This window comes from Rissa tridactyla, chromosome 22 (genome assembly GCF_028500815.1).
Source record: "Rissa tridactyla isolate bRisTri1 chromosome 22, bRisTri1.patW.cur.20221130, whole genome shotgun sequence".
Lineage (NCBI taxonomy): Eukaryota > Metazoa > Chordata > Aves > Charadriiformes > Laridae > Rissa > Rissa tridactyla.
In genome coordinates, this window is record NC_071487.1 from 3038933 (window position 1) to 3061914 (window position 22982).

Consider the following 22982-nt stretch of genomic DNA (forward strand, 5'->3'; position numbering starts at 1 on the left):
CCATAAGAGTTTGGCAGCATAAAGTATTATCAAAATGTGTACCAATTGATAATAGATAAATAAACTGCTTTGGAATTGAGCTTAATATACCTTCAGTGTTAAACAGAAGTAAATGCATCAAACCAGTTTACAAGTTCCCGAAGCTGGATCTTTATGACAGCTGTGCCACCCCAGCAACGTGAGGCCGCCCTTCCAGGGACAAAGTTGAAAAGCACCTGGAGCTTTTATTAGTGCTGCCATTGCGCACTCTGATTTCACTTTTTAACAGCACTGCCAAACTGCATCTACAGGTATTTTTTGTGCTGCAAGTAGTTCTATCAACTTAAAATTTTAAGTATAATCACAACAGCTCCTATTTTATGTTTCTTTCTTTCTTTCTGAGCTGTGACAAAATGAGAGACCTATCTGTATGCGTTTTTCTGTTGTTATCAGTCCATGTTATTTCAGAACTTCCCTGTCGCGCTGCTCCTCGCCTGATGCTTTTGGGTGACTCATTTCCTGTGAAGGATGAACCAGCCATTTCCTGGCTATTGAGGAGAGGACTTTTTTTTTTTTTCCTTCCAGTCTGTGTTGGAGTGCTGTGGATTAATCTATGGTTTGATTATACCCCCTGCAACTTACACCAGAACTGCAACTCTTCGCTGCAGCCTGCTACGATAATAAACTGTCAGCACGTGTTGCTTAGGGATCGTGGCTTGCCCCTGCTTACCTGGCCCATCGGCTCTGTGATTCTGGGCTGTGGAATTAAAATAATTACAGCGACACAGATTTAACAGTGCCATCCTTCCAGTCATTGCAACCCAGTTCTTCTCCTAATTCAATCCTTTTCAGCTCATAATAAATGGAATGGTAAAAAAAGCACCATAGGGCAAAGATACTGATCTTACAACAGCTATCTGAGCCTAGAAATTCTGAATTATCTTAATAAGTGCTACCGAGATTGCATATTGGCATTTGGTTTTTGTGTTAGGCACAGGTTACTAGAAGACTGGGTCAGTTTATGTGTCCATAATTCCAGCTCTTTCCTCCAACCTGTGTTTCCAATTTCCTCAGCCGCTATTTATTCATACTTCACATTATGACTCTAACTGTTGTGGACAGCTTGCTTCAACAACGCACTGACTTAAAAGATTGTCATTGTAATGCCAGCCTGAGGTATCACAACTTTTGCAAGCAGCTTTCTACTGCTGTTTTCTAAATTATTCTTTTAATCTTGTTTCCCATCATTTCATTTGAATATTTAGATTCATTAGCCTGTCATACATCTGTAATGTTTGGGAAGAAAACCCACACAATGGGGATACTGCCTCTTGAGTCTGAATGTAGCACATGTTGTAGGGATGATCACTGAATAATTCATACCCGCAATGATTTATTCATGCCCGAAAGCTGGATACCTCCTCTGCGACTTTCCATTATCTCAAGGAGAATGCAGGTTCCTATTCACTCTTCTCGCCCCAGGAGCGCCAGCAGCAGCCCCCGCCTGGGCACACGGAGCAGGGGCTCCGAGCAAAGAGATCAGGGGCGCATAAGGAGCCACTCCCCTGGGATTTCTCCCAAACAGTTCTGCTCAACAACAAATGGGAAACTCGTGCCATTCCAATGCCATATATGTCACCCTTGACACAGAAACTATAACGCAGGTACATTTTTTTGCAAATTCTTTGGAAAGGAAGGTGGGTGAGCAAGCACACTAAGCTCTTTTCCACGGGTACACACGTAAAGGGAGATGCTGCAGTCACGATGCAGGATGTTCTGAGCATGGAAAACAGACAAACAGGCCATTACTCTGTGATTTGATACCATAGAGCTGATCTTATTCTCCACGAGAAATTTCAGTTTTATTTTCCATTGTAAAGTTACAGGCTCTGAGACAATTGACATAAACATAGCAAGATTGTTTCCTACCCTCTCAGGAAATCTCGCAGGAAAGCCTGGACAAATAGCAGCGGTTCAGACTAATCTTTTTCCTGTCTAATGTGGGCTATCAAAAAATACGCCTTTGGTACAAGTTCGTAAGACCACGACCTGAGTCTCCTGACCTAGGTGAAGATTTTTGCAAGACACTCAAATTCCATCTGTCTAGAAAGTATGAAAGATGATTCCCTGTTTTCAGCAAAGTCTCCAGACCCACAGGCAACACTACCCCTAGCCGGCTGGTATGAAATTTCCTAATTGTTTATCCTGTAATCCTGACTTCTTTTGTCCTTGGAATAGGCTCTACATCAGCATAATTAAAAATGTCAAACATGCTTGAGAAACTCTCCAAGTTGCTAAAAATGAATGTGAATTTCCTCCCCACAACCTCGCTTCATCTTTCCCTTACTCTGGCCTCAGCTTTACAAAGTGGTCTGTTTCCAGCCCTTCAGCATAGTTTGCATTCCACTGCCAAGAATGAACATTTATTTATACAAACAACCGTCCTTACAAGCACATCTCCCCCTGCTATCCTAGGGCAGGGAAAGAAACATCATTTCTCTTCTGTAGCTGCAGTTCTACATTTCTTTTTTTCTTTATTCAAGGACATTTTTTGCAATGAAAGATTAGTGCAGTTCAGTCGCTTTCTCTGCTACAAATCTGCTCAGAAATGGACTGGAATGCTCTTTCATTTCCTTACAATGATTTTATTTTATTACCCTCTAATGATGGTGCCAGTTTCCTGATAAACCACTTAAGGGGTCTCGATGGCTCAGCAAGCAGGTTTTCACAGAGGTCTCGCTCACGCGGGAACCTCGAGGGTTCTGCATAACTCACAGAAACAAAGCCCTAGTGCCTGTTGCTCTCAAAAGCACACCAGTAACCTGGTTTTCCCCAGTCTGTTATCGCGCTGCTGTCTTATACTCATTCGTCCAGCAGCGCAGCTGACACTGTAAGAGAGATCAATGGTAAATGAGACGGCAGGTACCAGGCGAGCAGCACTGTCACCGAGGGCTGTGGTGGGGAGCTGGAGCCCATGCATTATTTCTAAAGCTTCTCCATCGCTCACCTGTCAGGCTGGGTATTGTTCACTGAAACGCTAGCTCCTCACCTACGGCCTCTGTCCTCAGGTTTTCTCCCATTGCATCTGCCTTTTAAATGGATATTACACAGATGCTAGATGACTCCAGACGGGAATTTCATAGTCTGAGCACAGTTCATTTAAATGCAAAAAGGGGCCCTAAAAGAGATAGAGATAGACACGCAGAGCATCTAGAAATTCTCCATTAGATGCGTGTGTCTGCAAGCTGCTCGCTCTCATACTGTAAACACCTCGGGTTTTGCTGCGTGTGAGCCAGCTTCCATTTCTCAGTTGATATAATTGTTTGTAGCTAAGAGTAATATTTAGATTGATAATGTTTACAATTACCTCCACTGGCAAATAAGATAAAGTGGTTTTGTTGGGAACTCTCTTACTTGTATTTGTAAAGCAACTTTCTAAGAAATGAAGCATTTAAGTAGTTTCTGAAGGATCCAGGGGAATACTTTAAAAAAAAAAACAACAGCAAGATGGTATTTTACAATATACTCCCAACGTTATCTTTTTAGGGAGAAAACACAGACAGCTTCTTTAACTATATTGCCAAACCGAAGTCAATGAACTACTTCAAGTGAATGAATTAGGAATTTTTAGTGGGTACTTTCCATGAATCATTACTGAGTGTTTTATGGATCTTACTGCTTTCTTAGTAAGCTTCCTGTTGCAAAGTTTGCAAAGATATATTTACTTTTGCCTCAGTATAAGGGGTCAATCTTCTATACTGTGGTGCGCAACGAAGGGCTGATGTCCTTTAAGAATATCCCCGTTAATATGCCCAGGTATGTACTCGGGTCTGAATAGGTATCGCTCTATTCAGGAAGAGGAACATAATTACAATTAGGCCTTGCGCTGATTAGCTCATACAGTAGCATCACAACTAATACATAGCAGGAGAGAAAAACCTCACAGCAACCACGCAGCTGGCAACATACCACTACCTCCTCCTCGCTAGGCTTCCATTCAGAGCAGGATTTATTCTAACCTTGCAGGTTATAATATGCACGCCTGGAGCACACCAAAATGTGTCCTTACTGGATTCTTCACATGTTTTTTTACTATTTTTCATTAGATTACATCAGTAAGTGTACTGGTAGAAATTTCAGCAACATTTGAAGAGGTGTCCTGTTATCTAGAGGTATATGCACACGTGGAGAGGTACATAAGTACAAATGTGTATATAGCACTATACCGGCCACGTATATCCCTCTGTATTTGAGTGTGCAGCACCCTGATTATACGGTAGAAACAAGTGACCCCAAAATGGCATAAAATAAGACAAAGACAGAAACGCAGAGACATACCAGCTCTATTTTGGAACTGGCAAAATTGTGCTCCCTCTCTCCCTTCCCGAATACTTCCTTTTGATGTCATGCACGCCGTTTATAGGCACTTCACCAGTGCAGCTGAATTGAAGTCCTTGTTTCCACATTGATTCAAGAGCAAATATGTCCATCTACATCCGAGAAAGTAAGAGGACTGACACACCAAACCGCTGTGTGCCTGCCATGAGGCCCGCATTGTCATACAGGCTAATAAAGACATCATTTTCCCAGGGCTTCAGCTCTATTAAACACAAAGCTCCAAATGATTTCCTACTTGGATCAAAGATGTGTTTGTTCCAGTGCCACTTAAGTTTAAAAGGCAATACTGGGAATGAATGAAATCTCCCCAGCGGCAGCTGCTGAGGTTCAATTGGTTTGTCAGTACCATAATTATGCAGCGGACGGCTTCTATTTGCTGGCCCATATGGTCCTGAAGGATGTTGTGCAATGGAAACAGTGCGGGGAAGCCTTGCTCACGAAGCTAAGGGGTTTTGCATTTGTTGTATGAAGACTTGCTTATCTTTCAGATGATGAAAATATTAAGAAATCTAACGTTCTGATTTCAGTCTTAAAAACCGGAGTTGCTCTTGTTTGATCAAACTAGATGGAAGTGTATGAAAAGAAATGGTGGCCTACATCCAGTGTCATAGAACGGTTGTTTTAATACAGACTGACCACTTTTAAATATTACTTATATAGTTATGGTACTTATATAGTTATAGCTGGCCTCTGGAAGAGAGTGCTCCCCAGGGCTAATGTGAGGAACTGGCGCTGTGATCAGTGGCAGGGCTTGGTGTGACCCTTGCTGCCACGAAGAAACGTGGGCTTCTGTCCCCCAGCCACCACTGTGCAGCCCATCCACCTCTCCCCCACAGCGTTTCTCAGCTTTGTAGGCTGAGGTCTGGATGCTGATGAGAAATGTCTGCTCATTAAATAGCTTATCTTCTTGTCTAGTAGATTGTACACCAAATTTTCTGTGTAACAGACATGAGTGCGTAGTAGGAACTCCAGAGTATTGAATTAAGCATTAAAAGAACATTAAGACATGAACCTGCAAAATGTGAACTCGGGGAGAATTGAGAGCACTCGAGCTCTCAGTTGCCAAAGGAACAAAAGAAACACAATATCCTTTAGAACGTTTAATATTTAATTTGGTAAGATGCTCAGATAGTAGGGCAGCGAATGCAGAGGGTGATGACAGAGCGCAGTGTGCGAGGGGTGCTTTGCGTCAGCCACAGGGGCCTTCGCGAAGCACCAAAACACACGGGCACAAAAGGCTCCTTGTTTGCAGAGCTGTCAGTTTTATGCACAGCTACCTGGTCTGTACACGCACCAGCCATTTTCTAAAAGCCATTTAATTCAGATGTGTTCTTGCTAAAAACACAGCACCGACATTTACAAAAGAGACTCCTAACGATCAGGTTAGTTAGAAAGGAAAGAACCAGTGGCATATCTTAAATGTTGGAGATCTGTCACTGACTGACTCCCCACTATTCATGTACTGCAGGTACCTAAAGCCAACAGGATGATTTTCATGAGCTAAAACAGTTTTCCTACAGAGCTAAGTTTAATTCAGGGGGGCGCCTTCAGCTAAATTTTCTTGCTTTAAGGTCAGGGCTCAAAAAAATATCTAACCAATACTTCACTTATTGATAAAATAATTTAATACTGACCAGTTGCTTCTGCTATAGCTAGCAGTCAGCTAGCAAGATTCTTCCCTCTTAAGTTTTGTCATGAGGACTTAAGTACACATGTGGTCACCAAAGGAACAAAAAGGATTTTGTGTAAACAGAGCAGGACGGCCATGGCTGTGTCCCAGTCCTCTAACAGCCAGACCTGCCTTCCAAGGAGCTCAGCCCTGCACAGACAGCTATTTTGAGGTACCCAATGAGGCTTCAGGGAGCCAGCAGCCTCGGTGATTTTCTAAGAAGCATTCACTGATGCCTTAGTCATCCGAGAGCGTCTGCTGGAAGATCCAGTAAGAAATGGCTGGGTTTGTGCTGCAGCCTTGGAGAAAGTTTCCAAAGTGTATTTTCAGAAGTGCCTTTTCTGCACTCAGGGCAATTTCAGCAGACAACTCCAGATCCTAACCCACCATTGGCTCAAGTTTTGCTTGAATCTGTAGAGTGGGCTTAATTGTTTGCTCTTGCTCACACTTCGGAAAGTGTGTTATCGCTGCTGTAGGACAAGGCCTGGCAACCTCTTACGGATACTATGCCAGAGTGTATTTTTCTTTTCCAAATTAGCAGCTAGGTGTGCCAGTGCTGGGTTTTGCTGCCTCTCCAAGAGGCAAGATGCCATCCATTTGTGGTATTTTTCATCTGTGAGGCTCTCAGCTCCTGCTGAATGCAGCAATCAAGAAGTGGGAGACAGAAACTGCGAGCCACTGCCTCTTACTGGTGCATCCCCAGATACTGCTGATCCCTGCTCCTGCCTCAAGTATGCCATTGAGAACCTATGAAAATTGAGTGCAGACTCTGCTCAGGGCAGAGCCTTTTGCTTATTGCTTCCATCCCACACAGAGGATCTTCAAGTTACTTTATGATCACTTTTCTAAATACCTCATACCTTCTCTCTCCCTTCTCTCCTAGGCTTCCCTGTCCTCTAGGCGCCAGTGAGATTCCTGTCCTTCCACAGACAGCTCTGCTCCGTGGGAGGATTCCTGAAGCATCTGGCCTGTCCTTGGAGGAGGTAAGGGAGACAGCGGCACTTCAAAACAAGGAAATAGTAGAAAATGAAATAGAAGCAAAGGCTCCAAAGGTGGGAAGCCAGCAAGGCTCCCAAATTTCCTGTCAGCGTGGTTAGGTATCATGAATCGATGAATTTGCAGCCAAAAAGCTTGGGTGCTGCTTGGTAAGGTGTGTTTTGTGAAGGACAAGCACCTTTCCTTTACATGGGCACTGCACCCTGGGGTTCCCTGTCCTCTCCCTGTGCCAGCTGTGGGCATCTGCATCTGGCCGAGAGACCCCAGCGGAGACTGGAAAAAGCAATCCCAGAGGGAGAACTTTCCCTGCTTTGAAAGTTTCTTGTTTATCAACAAAGTTATTTCTTCTACCTTCAGGAACCATTTACCATCCCATCCTCAACAAACCTTCACAAACACTTGAGATGTAAAAACGAGAGCTAGTTCTTTCCCTGTTGCTAGCGAGAGCAACTTCTACATCCACCCCCAAACTGAGTCACCACCGGTTTAAAGCACCTCAGAAAAGGTGAAATCCTCATGCCTGGGAATGAGTTGAGGTGTCAGTGGTTGAAATTGTTCTGTATTGTAGAAAAGTAGGTTACTGTGTCTCATTGTGAACAATTACGTCTAATTACAAGTCACAGATTCACCACAAATACTGTTTAATAACAAATTTCTACCAGGCTTCATGCAGAGCACGTTACGAAGTAACACATTACTTCTGGTTTGCGGGCAGGTAACGCCTGATGCAGAGCGGAAGGAAAGAGCGTTTTGGCTCAGATCAAACAAAAGGGAATGGACGCTTGGCCCCGACTCGCAGTTCAGTGGGTGAAGCTTTGGGTGATGCATCCTCCAGCTCACAGCACGGGCCATTGCATTTTAGTTTAGCAGATGGTAGAAAAAAGTGGCCTGCGCCACACTATGATTTTAGTTAAACTTTAAAAGGCTGCTCAGAAATACATAAAACTGCAATAAACACTTTGACAATGAAATTCAACAGATAAGATTTGCAGCTTCCCCTTAGCAAACGCACAAACAGGATGTTGATTTTTGCTGTTAGAGATATAAAAAAGATTTTTGCTGTTAGAGATATAAAAAAAAATATTCCATCAACGGTGAGATACAGTAAGAGCCTTATCCCTGCTCCAAGGACAGCAAATGCAGAAGTTTCTGTATTTGGCTAAAGGCAAAGTTACCGGTCAGCATTTTTATGATGTATTTTTAGCAGTAAGATAGCAAGTTTCCTAGGAAGTTGGCACATTGAGAGGTCAGTAAATCTGTGGTGAGAGCTTCGCACCAAATTGTTGCCGTTCTCTTTCTCTGGAGCTCCAGGTGCAAAGGTTCTTTGGCAGGAATAGGGAAGTGCACAGGGATGGCGCCTTCACCCCAAGTATACGTGTGAGAGGACCTTGACCCTGGCATTAATAGCACTATTTATTCAGCGTGGGGTCGGGGCAGGGCTGCGGCGAGCAAAGCGGGCTGGGGGTGGCGAGTGAAGGTCGCTTTGGGCCACTCCGGGCCGGGCGGGGGCGGCCACGCGTGGCGGGGACTGAGCACCCTCTGCCGGGAGCGAGCGGCGGCGGCAGGTCCCGGGGAAAGGGAACAAAAGAATCCAAGTCCTGCACCCTTCCCCGCTTATTTTTGAGCCTGTTGCAGTCAAACTCCGCGAAACTGCAAGGATTAAAAGTGGTTTTATAGTAGGAGATGATGATGTTTTCCCGTGACTGGCAAAGCTTGTGCTTTATGAGAAATACCACAAATAGTGAGAGAAGCAATTAAGAGAGTAGCAAACACTCCTACAAGTGCCTTCTTGCCAGCAGACATCTTCTTCCACTAATTAAGTGAAAGAAGATCATTTTAATACAAATGGCTGCTGGGGAACAAAGTGAGTTCCCACAGTAGGTTCTATGCCGATATAATTATACAGTCATCTGTAGCGCAGGACTGACAATAAAAAAAAAATCCAAGGAAAAGTAAACCAGCCTGCATAGAGAATGTTACAGAAAATAATGGCCCGCTCTCCCCTGGCGGCACTAACCATAAGTGTGAAGCTGCTCACAAACGGCAGTGTTAACGGGGTAAATAACACTATTATTATCAACTTTGTACCATTTTCTGCCCAAGTAACAGAATTGCCCTGTAGTAATTTCAGCTTTCCCACTTCTTCCTGAGGAAATAAAATATTAGGACCTATTTATAGAAGTGCAGGGTTTTAAATTAATTTTTTCCTTTACTACAGCTGGTTTTGGTGGTTGATTACCGTTTGTTGGACCAGGCAACGCTTTGCCGGCTGGCTGCAGCTTTTATTAGCTCTTTTAACACGACTTGATTTAGAACTCGCAGTTACGTTACAAGGACAGCAGCTCTGTAATGCAGACCCTCAAGAGAAGAGATGTTTAGGACTCATGAAAAAAATTGTGTCTCATTCTTTGAACAGAACCGCTCTTGTCTAAGGAATGTGGTGCTGCAGGCTAATATTTAACAGCAGTCTCTCTTCTCTGGCTCAGAGCTGGTGTGTGCAGTTAGACCCTGCCCTCCATCAGATACGCTGGGTATTATTTTCTCAGAGCATCTCTCAAAATGGAGGAATGCCACCCTGTAGCAAGTGCAGGATGTATCTTGGGAATTGTATTTCTGCAGTAGGGCAGGAGATACGGGTGGAAGGATTTGGTGAAGCAGGAAAGGAGCTGAAGAGGTGCTGAGAAGGCTCTTGTACAGGGGAGGGGGAGGAGAGAAACAAACAACCCAGAGAACAGGAAAAACGATGTGCTGGGAAATGATTAATCCACCCCAAAGGCCCTTGCTAAGAAGTGGTGGGACAAGCTCAACGATTTTTGGCAGCCGTGAGCTACTTCTGCTCTGCTCTCAACTCCTGTCTTGCAACCAGATGTGTTTAAGTACAGCTTCATCCCATTCCTGCCCCAGACACACATCCCCCGTCAGTGTCCTTCATTCCTGGCAGCTCTCCGGCAATACGCCCCCTCTATATGTGTATTTTACGGCCGTCCGGTGCCCCTCCACCTCCAGTAAGTGTTTCTCAAGTGAGTGGGAGCACACAGTCTGAGCTGGGAGAATGGGACAGGAGTCAAGTTTAAGAACTGCTGTTCTGTATCCTGTTGTTTTCCTATTGGGATTGTTCCAGTTTCCTGCACTGTCTTATCTGGAGCTGAAAAGCCAAACTCTCATATTTACTTGCTCTGTGCGTGCCTCGGATTTCTAATCTACAAAATAGATGTTGTAAGACTTCAGAGAAACATAGCTAGGACTATTAAAGGGTGGAGGGACAGGAACAAAGCGGTTGAAGGGCTTTCAGTGCCTATATAATTAGTTCTTTATTTAGTTAGCCTGCGTGTGTCACAGAGGGTTTCAGAGCACCTTCAGCATACCATAATGCTGCACAGAGTCCACTGAAATGTAAAGAGAGTAAGATTCAGATGTTTACATTCTCAGGTGATTCCAGGTACCTGTGTTTGACAGACCTTACAAGAGAGTCATTTTCAGAAAGTGCTGAGTATGTTTTTTCCTCCCCAAGGGCTCAAACTAGACAGAGGAAAGTCTTAAAGCAGAACAAGCATTTCAATGCTTTTAGTCAGCCTTGAGTTTTAAGAGCTCCACTGAAATGCTGTAGACTTCTTTGAAATTACTTGGCCACATTTTCTTGCATGCAGAGGTAAAATAAGCAGATACAGTGCTGACGTCTTGAAAGCTTACTATGTAGACCAGACTCATGAAAAAGCAAAACCTTGTAGATTTTTTTTTTTTTTTCAAAAAACTTTTTTTCCTCTAGTGAACATGAATTCACTTAACTATAGATTATATTAGTGCACTAAATTCCCTATGGGTTAAAAAAAAAAAAAAAATGAAAGAAAACATTTACCGTACAGCTTTGGAATGTCCTGTTTTTCTGCACAAAGGTGTGGGTCCTGCATATTCAGTGTCCATTATCAGATGGGAGGCTCTCCTGGAAAGATAATTAAACCGCCGCATCACTCACAGCCCTGCAGATTCTGAACCAGACACAAGGTTTCAACCCAAAACTCAGCCCCCAAACTCCAGCCCCAGAACCCTCCCCCTTAGGGATCATGGGTTTGTTTGGAAGCAGGTAAAAACTGTGGCAGTGATCAAGATGGATTTTTATTAATTGACGAGATGAGCAGTATGTCAGTTCAGCCTTTGTGGGTAAATACATATTTCATCTTTTTCCGCTCAGTTGTAACTGTAAATTCAGACTCATTCCACTTGCCAGTTCCTTTGGAGGTACTCTCAATTGATGTAAGTATGAGAGCAGGAGTGGGCTGAAGAAGAATCCTTAGTTGATTACCAGAGCCTTTATTTGGAACTAAATATCAAGAGAAAAAAGGATATTTTTTTTTTCAGAGAGATCAGGAAAAGGAAGACATGTGCTTGGAGATAAGGAAAGCTAAAAGCATTCCATTTAAAGACGCCTGTGATAGAAATCAAGATGTTCATCTACCAAGTCAGTAATTTCATGGCCTTATGACCATGCAGAGCTTCCGTTTCTGTTACCTTTTCCCACACTAAGCACCAAGTCACTGGCATGAAAGTTCCGTTCCGTTTGTGCGAGCAGCTCAGCCCTTTAGGGAGGAATTACACAGGTTCAACTTGAAGATAAAACTCTCTTGGACTTCAGAAGGGGAAAAACGGCTTTCCCATAAGTTTACGTTCAGCTTTCCGAGGCCCAGGAATGGGCCGTGAGTGCCTGTCCCTGGAAAGTTTGAAGCAGGTTGGAGGAAAACCTCTCGGAGAGGTGTGGGCAGAGCTCCTTCCTCTGTGCAGAACAAGGGCAGCTGAAATGGCCCTTTGAGGTGGCTTTCAAACCCCTTTTCTGTGACTCATTAGCTGATTGGATGACAGTGCCAGGAGACCCTATACAACGCCGGGATCAACAGAGGTCAAGAGCTCAAAATGCATTTGCTGCTTTAAAACTGTTTTGTTTAAAGCAAACAGCGGATTTCAGTTAGAAAATTATTTGAAAATCCTAGCTCTGCATGTTTCACAAGCTAGCATGTGCAACCAGCGAAGCATTCTGGGCTAAAATGATCTGTACTATCATTAGAAAACCCGAAGAAGGAACATGTGGATTGATAACTGGCGTAAGTGCAGAAGGGCTTTCCAGCACTGTGCTGCTGTGCAGCAGTTCCACCCCACACGGCAGCAGCCCCGATGCCACTGCTCACCCCTCTGGGCAGGACAACCCATGCTGCCAGACATTTCACCCGCGCTTTTCTCTTCGAAAGGCACATTTCGTTCCCTGCCCTGTCTCCTGAGGTTAGAGAGGGCGCCTCTTGTATGCTTTGCTTGTGTTTGTTTCTTTTCCTCTTGGGGCTGAGCTTTGCCTAACTACCAACCACTCAGTAATGGTTCCACGGGTATTTGCCGTTGCAGTCATCACCCCTGCTCACGCAGGCTCCCTGGTGCTCGCAGCGTGGAAGCCCACACCACTTTCATGCCTTTTTTTTTTTCTTCTTCCTTCCCCTTCCTGGTTGGGACAATTAAACTTTTGCCTGAAGATTTTGCATGCTTACTCGCTTAGACTTTGCATCCAGCAAAGCGCGTTTAGCTTTGCCATCGGTAGATCAAAGCACTCACTTCAAATGAAGTGGTGGGTGAGTGCCCGGCCAGCTGCAGCCCTGGAGCTCAGCAGCCCGTTTCCCACCCCCACCCCTCGGGTTCTGCAGGTCCGGGATGGACAGAGCAGGAAACCCCTAACACGCTGCCAGAGGGTTCCTCCACAGAGCAGGGGCTCGGCCAAGAGGCAGTTCCACAGTCACTGGGGTTTGTCTGCGTTTGGTTGGTCTCCACCCTGCTCTGGAGGCCTTGTGGCAGGATGGTGGGGATGCAGATACGGGTCCAACCCCCATCACTCATAGCCAACCAGGCTCCTTTGGGTGCCCCAGGCCCCTCAGGCCAGCCCTGCTGGCCATGAGGCGGTTTGAGTTAGGGCAGGTGGCCTCAGGAGCCCCGGGTGACCCCGTCCTGGTGCCAGGCTGGTGACAGAGAGGGTAAGGGCCCTCCACCGCGTGGTTTCCACACCCACCTCACATCACAGACACTGGCCAAGCCCTGCAGCAGCCACCACGCCTCGCCCTGCGCATGGGGCTGGTGCTGCCCCTGGGCAGCCTGGCCAGTCACACCCTGATGTCCCTTCCTCCAGGCAGGGCTCCTCAGCCTCGCCGGGTCCCTCCTTGCCCTGCGAGGACAAGCACAGCCGGAGGTAGGGCATGAAAGGCACCGGGCGTAGCCTCTGCTGTGGATGCTGGGCTTCAGCAGCACGGCAGTTCCCCCAGTTTAACTAGCATACTCATGAAATAAATCCCTGCAGACAAACACCGCATTCACGGATTACAGAGCAGCCCTGCATCTGTCACCCGGGATGGGCTTCTACTGTCTTCTGCAGCTTGCTTGGAGAACAGGCGCATGCAGAGCAGGAGACCCGGGGGCTTGGACGGGTGCTGGGCTGCCTGCTCACCTCCAACGCCAACAGGGGCCTGCTCTCACCAGGACACTGTGACGCATTTAGGCCAGAGCTGCTCAAAGAACCAGTTTAGACAAGATTCCCGCATCCAGTGTTCTCAGTCTGGCATCTTTTACCACCACTAAATGCAAAGCTTTTAATTAATAATAGACTAAGGTGCCTGGAGGGAAGGCTGCCATTGTGACCTGTAAACGCACGTGGTATCAGTCACATAGCAGCGTAAGGCTTCTTGCCTCTCTCGCAGTACGTGTGCTGACGGGGAGTTTATGCGAGCGATTGTTCTCTAGCCTGTCACACGGAAATGATGACGACTTTCTAGACTACTACATAGAACTCGTCAAAACAGATGGGAGAATTTCAGATTTAGTCCGCAGTAAATATGAGTTACATATATATGCAAAGAATTCTTTAGTTAGGAAACTTCCTCTTCTTTTTACTGTTTGACAAGTCAGCTAGTGTCAGAATCTGAACTAGCTTCGCTATTTCTGGTACTTCTGTTTCTGCAGTTCACTCTTTGGAGAAGTAAAGGTTGCTAACCACAGCTTGTGTTCACAGCGCCAGTGCTGAAAGGAACATCTTGCAGGGTCTGGTTTTTAAAATTCTATTTTCAATATTTATATTTTGTTTTAACTTTGGTACACTGTAAAGGCTAATCCTGCAAATATTTACACAAGTCAAGCTTTCTATATATAGTTCATTGGAGCTCAATGGGAGCTCACCTTACTAAAGGCACATGTTCTACAGTAGCATTTATTTTGGACTGAGCATCAAAAAAATATAGTTGCATCTGCTAGACAGATTTGGGTTTTTTTAAAATATATATATACACACATACAGACACACACTTACGGTGATTATTTTAGGTTCTGAGAGAGAAAGAATATTCAAACAGTCGCTTACTGATCTCCACCTGAGAAGGCTCAGTGAGACAGAAAACAGCAGCATGGTGAGTATTCTTTTCTAGCATAAGTGATACCATAGACAATCGTTTCTAACAGAACCAATTATAGCGTTAAAAATTGTAGATTTTTTTAAACTAAGTTTTAGATACGTGGATGCAAGGTCCATTTTTTAGTTTCTGAAAAGCATCCCACAAACAACTTCAGGTATCCAGTTGCCCTCTGATGCAAGTAGTGCTGCCATTGACAGATGAAAGAAGGATGAGCCCTGGTGGCCGTGGAGAGGTGGGAAACTGAGAATTCAGTTTTCTGAATTTCTGCCACTTTCCCTTGTTATTTTCCGTAAGCGAGTACAGAATTGGCCGGGGGCACGAGCTTGCCGAGATCACAGGACTCAGCTTTGCGAACAGAGCACTACACTTCAGCAAGTCACCCTTCCGTTATGAGCTGTGGTCACTGCTCGGGTGTTAATCTCGGTTACGCTGGGGATTTAGAACACGCACGTGAACAGCTGCTGTGGCTCGGCTAAGGTGTGATAAATTCCTAAGCTGAGCTACTTGGTCGGGACTCAGAGCCCATAGCTATTCATGAATTATGTCTATAATAAATTCATCATTCTAGGACCATGCCCAAATTACCCTCCAGGTCTTCAAAGTGGACAGAATTATTTATTTATTTTAAAGAATGAACAAATTGTAGATCAGTGATTGCTCTAATGATTCTTCTTAAAAAGCACTTATTGCTGTACTGAGGTGGGGCTAGAAACAGTCCCCAGGACTGCTATGCCCATCCTCTTCCACTTACGTTATCTCCAACACGTTTTTACAGAATGAGAGCGTCGGTGGCGAAAGGTGCAGCGATGCCAGTTCCCTTCACACGGATCTCTCCAGTCTCGTGACCTGGGCACACGCTCACGGGACCATATGCAATCAAATCCCAGCCTTGGAAATTGTGCAGAACACGGGCCATCCCAGCAAGGACAATTCTGTCCTGTGGATATGTGGAGTTGGACACGCGTATCACTGGCAGTGTGGGAAATTATACTTCAGAAGCAGAGAAGAGAATAAAGGTGGAGAAAAGAGGAGGAGGTTAGTGTCTTCTGAGGCTTCATCAAGGGAAGGTAATTTAGGGGAAAGGAGGTTCAGGATGACCCCGTCTTTTGAGAGGGCTAAAGCAGATGCTGTTAGCACAGGGTCATGTAGGAGATCTCCAGGGGTCCCTCAGCAGACAGACAACACAGTCTACGTAATACATAATGAACCGTCACCCAGAGAAAATGGAAAAAACAGTAAATCCATGAGACCATGCTTTGCAGCAGAGAAGCGTTTGTCAGTATCTGGTGGTGAAGTCAAAACTGACAGACGTAAGGTGAAGGTAGAAAGCAACGAAGATCTACAAATCATCTCTGATGAAGAACAGTGCATATCAGATGAAGACAACCAAGGAGACAGAATCAACCAGAATATTCTGTCAGAATCACCAGTTAGAGGTGTAGTTGCTGAGGTAGATTTGCACACGCATCACAGTCAGAAGATGGCATTTAACAAGCTGACGGCCATCCAAACATCTGGCTTCGCCCCCGCAGGAAAGGCCCCCCTGACTCTTGCCTGCGTTCTGAAACCCCCCATCAGCAATCAAGAGAGCCTGGACAGCAGCTTCTTGAGGCTGGGTCCTCTTAATCCTGCAGGGTCCATAACCGACACTTCTAGAGCAAGAAATTCCTCTGGGTCAGCAATACTGAAAGAACATTTAAGATCTGCTCCTGTCTCCAACATTGAAGCAAAGGCCCAGCTTGAGTCACCCGCCTCTGTGACATTCTTTGAGTTTGAAGCCACTGTCGATGTCCAGCAGGAGCTCCAGCTGAGCCCTCCTGAGCACAGCACACCAGGAGTAGGTTTCAGCATGAACGTCACTGAAAACCCTGGTGAGGGGAGTGAACCGTCAGGATCTGGGCACACACCTCATCTCTCAGCCTTACTGAGTCCAGAGAGCAGCAACGCGGACCACCCACCTGCATCTTCATGCAAAGGTAAGAGAGTCTGGGGTTTTCTTCCTGAAGGGGGGTGTGGGTACATTCATTGTTTCCCAAAATATTAAAGGGGGGTGAGTTCACATAGCTGCCAAAATCTGTACTGTAGCACCTAAGGAAATGCCTCCGATTTGGGGCAGTCTTGTTCCTACTAGAAGGGACTAACAGGATTCCTACCTCAAGCAACCAGCACTTCAGTAGATAACGCCATTCACTGAGGTACCCAAATGTGTACTTGGCTGCGGCCCAGCCTTACCTACCCGGTTTGAATACTTTGGTCTTTCATTTTACTTAGTATCACCACATATATGTTGGCTGTACTTAAGAGGGACTCCCTGTGAGAAACTGGAGCCAGAGATTGGAACTCAGGTCTGGAGAGAAGAAAACAAGAGGAAGTAACTTTTAAAGCAGCGAAACAGAGAAATTGCGGCTGAAACTCTGGCTGCAAAGTCAGTGGCAAAAATCCCAGCGATCGCAATGGGAGCAAAGTTTCAATCCTGCATATTAAATGGCACGAGCTAAATAAATTGCTTTAGTACTTTTAAGAATTTTAAGATTTTCATACACACTGTTCTTGGGATCCTACTGGAGCCTGGAGAGTTAAAATTGCTCAAATGTCAACTTGCAAGACACCCTGCTTACAAGGGAACTTTCAATACCAAGGTTAAGCCACACACAGAGCATATTTTAAACGACTCCCTAGCATAAGAGTATGCTGTTTGACAAGATTTGGGAAGCCTAGCCTGCGGCTGTTTTAATCCTCCTCTAAAACTGAGGCTGTCTGCACAAGAAGGAACCGCTGACGTACAGCGTGTGGACAGGATCAGAGTTACGCTGGTCTTCTGCAAGTAGTGGGGAAGCCATCGCTGAAATCGATGTAATTCATTTAATAAATGATCATATTTTAGGATAGTGTATAATACACTGGAGCCTTAATGCCATGTACATATATATTATGTAATCTGGTGATTAAAACACCTCAAACTAAAATGCAAATGCCCATGTTTTTAAAGATGTTATAGTAAAGCCACAAAATTTGCATCTCTAATGATCTGAGTGCCTGCAGGTCCTTTTTGACATTAATACGAAGTAAACTGCCGTCTAGTCAGTTTTATGGGTTTGTCTGGTAGTATCTAGGTGTAAATGTTGAGGCAGATTTGTAACATTTAATTCAGAGAGTAAAAGTATATGTTTTCCATCAGTGGCTTAGTGCCTTGGCTCCATCTGAGGAGCAGCCCCCAGCGGCGCGTGTCCCGCTTCCACACGCTCGGTATGAGAATCCCATTTCACATTCCCCGAAACCTGTTCTCTTCCCGCAGTCGCGCCATGGCCCTGTCCATGGCAGGCCGGGCCCTGCGGATGCAGGATGCTGCGGCTCTGCCCTGTGGATGCAGGATGCTGCCCGACCGCGTCTCCAGAATCCTCCCAGCTGCGGGCAGGGCTGTAACCGTGCTGCCCCGTCCCCAGCCAGCTGTACCTATTGCTCTGCTGAACTAAGGACCTATCTTAATTAGCCCTAGTATTAAAGAGCAACACCCTTCTGTAGGTTTCTGCAATGCAGGGGGCCGGACAGTGTCCTTCTAAAGAAAAAAGATTACTGAAATAGTATTTTGGGGGTTGTCTGTAACACAATGGGCGGATACTGAAAGCACCATTGCTATTCAGAGTAAACTCAGCGTTACAGACATTTGTGTTCCTTATGTAGCCACAGCTGTATGAAGTGGCACAGCTGTTCTTTGTGAACATTATTTGACTATTTTTGTAATTGACAACATATATCACCTGAAGAGACTGGGAATTCAGCTGGGAATGGCTGGGTAGTAGCCGTTCCTGCCAAGATAAATGGCTCATGGCTGAAGCGAGGCCTCAGCACGTACTGATTTACGAGCCAGTCACCTCTTCACATCCATCAGTCACTAACAAAACAAGCAAAAACCCCAAACAGCGGCACAGGCATCAGTAGACCTCAGTCCAGCCACAGCATTTTAAGATGAGTGACGCATGTACAAAATAACTCGGTGCAAGAAGGGGAATCGCTAAATGTTGGCTCTAGAACCCTCTTCAGCCCTGGAAAAGTCACAGGCGAGCAGATGGAGCTTTTCACCAGTCCAAAGCATTAATTTCTCATGCTACATCGAACTAGGTAGATGTGGTATTGCCATAGCAACTCAAGAGAGAACCCAACTGGAATCCTGGCAATCTTTTTTTTTTTTTTTTTTTTTAAATAAACACACTTTTACTCATCTTTTTGTTCTTCCTTACTAGCCACCCCTAGCTTTTGGTTGCTGTTTTTATTTCACAGTGAGAGCTCTCTCGCTCTGAAGAGATTTTTGTAAAGACAAACACTTTAAAAATGTATTTTGCATAATGCCTTGTACAGCACATGAAATGGATGCTACTTAGTCCTGGGGCAGGTCACACGATCCACGTACAGGCCATTAACTCTCTGTTTTAACAGCACAGAGTTCAGCCCCTCCAGTCACCACAAAATCTGCGCCAGAGTCGCTGCAAACTGCTGAGAGCGTTTCAGGTCCACGCGGGGTTGCTGGGGCCGCACAGCTGGCGCTGCAGGCTTGGGACCGCAGCTACCAGTGACGTGGCCGGTCCCACCAGCGTGGTCCCTGCGAGCACACCCAGAGTCAGCTCCAAAACCGGCCAGGGGGAAGTTCAATGTCCGGCTGAGCCCCCCCACAACGGGTCCAGCCTCGGGTCCCACAGTGCTGCCGGAGCCGGCCCACAGAGCTCGCACCAACGCTTTCCACCTGCGCACCCCACGGTGACCTTCACTCATTAAAGCTCACGAGGACCTCATGCTCTCCCACTTAAACATAGTTCAAAAAGAAAGAATATCTTAACTATACCTCCATGGGAGCGTGCAGATGCACTAGCCAAGCGAGAAAGCCAGGGAAGGCGGCAGTGCTGCCTGTGTCTAGGCTGGCGCTGGCTGGTGTTGAGGGGACAGAGCCAAAGCAAAGCTCTAGAGGAAGGGGTTTGTGAAAGTCCCATAATCTCTAAATTACTTTTTCAAGGAAGGTGAAGGTTACTCTGCATCTCCTTCTATCTCACTGATCTCCTTGTAATTTCTTGCTGCCCACAAAGCTGTGTTTTATCTTTTAGATGGGTTGAAGAAGTGTGAGAAAAAGAGAAAACGTAACATTGGCGATATAAAAACTTTCAAAGACTGGCTGGTTTTACATTGCCCTTTGGAAACGCGCGAGATCTATAACCTGCCACCCGAAGACCTCGATAATTACCTGGCCTTGTTCTACAGTTCTGCAAAGAGACGGAACGGCACAGATTTTTCCGCCAGTTCTTTGCACTTCTACCAGAGCAGCATAGAGAGGTACCTCAAGGATCACAGCTACGAGTACAGCGTGGTTAAAGGGCTGGAATTCAGAGCGTCTCAGGAAGCCTTGAAACTAAAGCAACAGCACCTATCCCAAAAAGAGAGAGAGGGAGAGTGGAGTATTTTGGAGAATCTGACAGACGAAGATGTGGAAAACCTTCGTAAGAAGGGAATTTTAAGCAAGAGGAACCCTCAGGGCTTTTTGCACCTCATGTTCACAAACGCCATTAGGGGGTTCGGGGCGAGCACGCACAGTCAGAGCCAGGGTCTGTACTGGGGCCAGCTGGTGCTGAGAAAGGAGGAGGGGGAGCTGGAGTACCTGGAGTGGAAGGATGACCTGAGCGTGGAGCTGAACGCGGGGGAGTCGGGCCCGCGTCTCTTTGCCAAGCCCGACAGCCCCGATAGCTGCCCGGTGGCGGATTACAAGGAGTACGCCAGGAGGAGGCCCCTGGACATGCTCCACGACTACGACCCGCTTTATCTCTCACCCAAGCCCCTGTGCTCCATCTGGGACCAGGTATGGTACAGCAGGAAGTCAGTGACCAAAGCCAAAATGGAAAAGATCATGAAAGTTATTATCCAGCAAGTCAAAGAATCTGGCAAGAAGTCCAAGAAATAAAGGTGTCCAGTGAGTTCCTGCTGTGCCACTTTTTGACAGGAGCATGTTTTAGAGCAGGCTCTGAAAGGTTTAAGTGTCAATATTTAGGATAGGTCGAGGAGAACATCTTCCTCTTCAGCTACACCTTAAAACATCAACATCTGCATTCGTGATTCCATTGACACGTGGTGATTAAATCTCATTAATTAATGAATTAGTCTCATTCTCTCCCATTTAAACAGACAGAGCCACAGCAAAGCTTTAGAGGAAGGGGTTTGGGAGAGTCCTCAGTGCACAAGTGCGCGTAACGCATTTGCATTACCTGCCTTTGGGGTTAAGTGAAAAACTTCCGTTGTTCTTTCTATTAATGGAATTGATAGTTCAGCAAGTTCAATAAATATGAGAATCTTGGGTTTCATGACTGTAAAACAAGTTAATGTTCTACTGTATTATTAAGGACGTGATAAAATAGCTAATGTTAACGTGGAGGGCGCTCGGTAGCTGAATAACCCGGCAAGGAGCTTAAACCGCGCTCGGATTTAGGGAGCCAAGACCTGTCCCGGCGTTCAGCCTCGCACATCAGCCTGTTGTAAAAGGACGAGTAACAGGACTCGGTTCTAGGCTGGAAGGGGAACCACGAAACGCCGCGTTTGCCAGCGGCTAACCCCTGTCTCCTGGGAGTGCTTTCAACAAGGTTTACATCGTTTTTCTTAGTGAAAGATTTGTAGATTTAAGAAGTTGTGACTGTGTTTTCGAAAGTTATTGAAAACGGCTGACGGCGTTGAAAGGTTTTGTGGCAAGTGTTTTCCCCGGAGTGCTAAATACAGCTACAGAAACACACTTTGGGAGACGCAGTCGGCTTTTTTCAGCTGTTCAAGTACTGTTCAGTCAAGACGGTGACTTCCAGCCCATGGAGCTGGTGGTTGGGTTGCCGACACAACCTAATAAAAGAACGTTTCACTCGGTCCCGTTTGTCTGCTCTGTCTGTTCTGACCGGAGGAGGCCGGTGGCCCCAGAGCAGCAGGTGATGGATCCCTGATGTGCCCGGGTCCCTCCTGGTCCCAGCCCGTCACGGCTCAGCCTCAGGACCGGCCCCAAGGGGGCTTTGGGGAACCCACTGAGCCCCCCCCCTTCTCACCTTCTCAACCAGGGCTTTGGGGCCAATGATCCACCACTCCTGTCCGAGCAACATTTAACATCACCACGTAACTTTTAAAGAGTTATTTAAAGAGCCATAAAAAAAGACAAACTCACTCAATCTAATGCTTGGAGGGCATCTTCCAGCTTTCCCTGCGCTGCTGAGCACCGATGGCATCGCGACTGCTGCAGCCGGTGACGAAGGACCCGCCGGTGCCCAAGGTGAAGCCCAGTCACTGCACAGCCCCGGGAGCCCCGTGGGCACCTGGGAGCCCCGTGGCAACCGGCTGGGAGCCAGAGCAGAGCCCTTCCGGCTGGGCTGGGCTGGGTTGCCCCCACCCGCCTGGAGATAACGGTCGGGTCAGGCTTTTCTCTCCTCTGGGCTGATCTCTTGAGCCCACACCCCAAAGCCCGTTAATGAGAGGCTGCTGCCTTAACAAGCAGGTGGCACAATTAGCGGGCAACGTCCCCGTCCTCCTGCCAGGGGCACACGCCCCCCCCCCCCCCCCCCGATTCAATGCCTGTGTGTTGGGATGCGGTGGGAAAGGATTTCTAGGAACATCTTTTTCAGCGAGGAGGGAGACCGGGCGCTCTCGGCTCGCCAGCGGGCCACCCTCCAGCCCTCGGGGCCGGCAGAACGTCCAGCCAGGCCAGCGCGCTGCGGCCCTGGGTGGCCAGCGAGCCCCCGGCCCGGGGAGATGGGGGCTGCCCCGTTCCTGCCCAGCCCTCGCTTCTCCCCCCCACCCCCGGGATCCTGCGGGGAGGGGGAGGCCGGGGATCGCCCGGGGGTCTCACACCCCCCCTTTCCCCTTCGCGTCCCGAGAAACGGCGATTAACGGGGGCGGGGACCGGGACACGGCGCTCGGCCGGTGGGTGGAGGCGGGACCGGGGCTCCGGGGCCCGGCGGAGCAGGTTCCCCCCCGCAGGAAACGGGGCTCGTCCAGCCCGCGGAGGGGGTGGGATGGGGGGCGGCGATGGGGCGAGCCCCAGGCGGCCCCGCACCCCCGGGACCGGTCGCCTCCCCCGGGCAGCGCCGCAGCGGCCGCTCGGGGCTCGGCCGGGGGGGCGGAACGGCCGGCGGCTGCTGCAGAACCGTTTCTGTCCCGCTTTGTCCAGGCGGGTGTTGACCCCCCCACACACACAAATACCCCCCCGGGGAGCCGGGGCAGCGCTTCGGCCGCGGGCCGGGATCCCCCCCCCCCGCCGGGGCTGCCCGCGCCGCGCTCGCCGGGAGCCACCTAGCGACAGCGGGGACAGCGGCGACAGCGGGGCCCGACCGGCTGCCGGCGGGAGGGGGGGGGTGGTAGCAGGGTCCCGGCATCCGCAGGGAGCCATCCCACCCCCCCGGAGCCGCCTCCCCCGGCAGAAGCCCCCGGTGCCCGTCCCCTCCCGTGTCCCCCACCACCCGGTTGCAAAACCAGGGGAGCAGGCGGAGAAAAGAGGCCAGGAAGAACGA

The 22982-nt window shown here is 47.5% G+C and overlaps 1 protein-coding gene and 1 long non-coding RNA gene across 3 annotated transcripts; one reads left to right on the forward strand and one right to left on the reverse strand.

Annotated features, from left to right (window-relative positions):
* The first annotated feature begins 6848 nt into the window (after nt 1-6848).
* LOC128900698 (uncharacterized protein KIAA1958-like) lies at nt 6849-21512 on the forward strand. 2 transcript variants are annotated; one of them, XM_054182134.1, is made up of 3 exons: nt 6849-7029; nt 15245-16445; nt 19563-21512. In XM_054182134.1, exons 1-3 carry the CDS (start codon nt 6880-6882, stop codon nt 20408-20410), a joined length of 2199 nt encoding a protein of 732 aa, XP_054038109.1. In that variant the 5' UTR covers nt 6849-6879; the 3' UTR covers nt 20411-21512. The 2 variants fall into 2 exon arrangements, with proteins under 2 accessions (XP_054038109.1, XP_054038110.1); XM_054182135.1 differs by lacking the exon at nt 6849-7029 and adding an exon at nt 14278-14463.
* Nucleotides 10323-21812, reverse strand: LOC128900732 (uncharacterized). Its single transcript, XR_008463358.1, has 3 exons — nt 21644-21812; nt 10899-10982; nt 10323-10428 (listed from the first exon to the last, which is right to left on the reverse strand). It is a non-coding gene; the product is annotated as an uncharacterized LOC128900732 (long non-coding RNA).
* Nucleotides 21813-22982: the final 1170 nt, after the last annotated feature.

What these genes read in the sequence shown, in the direction of transcription:
- LOC128900698 (XM_054182134.1), top strand. Translation starts at nt 6,880, where the DNA reads ATGATCACTTTTCTAAATACCTCATACCTTCTCTCTCCCTTCTCTCCT. An exon ending in CTGGCCTGTCCTTGGAGGAG is followed by an intron (nt 7,030 to 15,244) that starts GTAAGGGAGACA and finishes ACGTTTTTACAG; the next exon opens with AATGAGAGCGTCGGTGGCGA. An exon ending in ACCTGCATCTTCATGCAAAG is followed by an intron (nt 16,446 to 19,562) that starts GTAAGAGAGTCT and finishes TTTATCTTTTAG; the next exon opens with ATGGGTTGAAGAAGTGTGAG.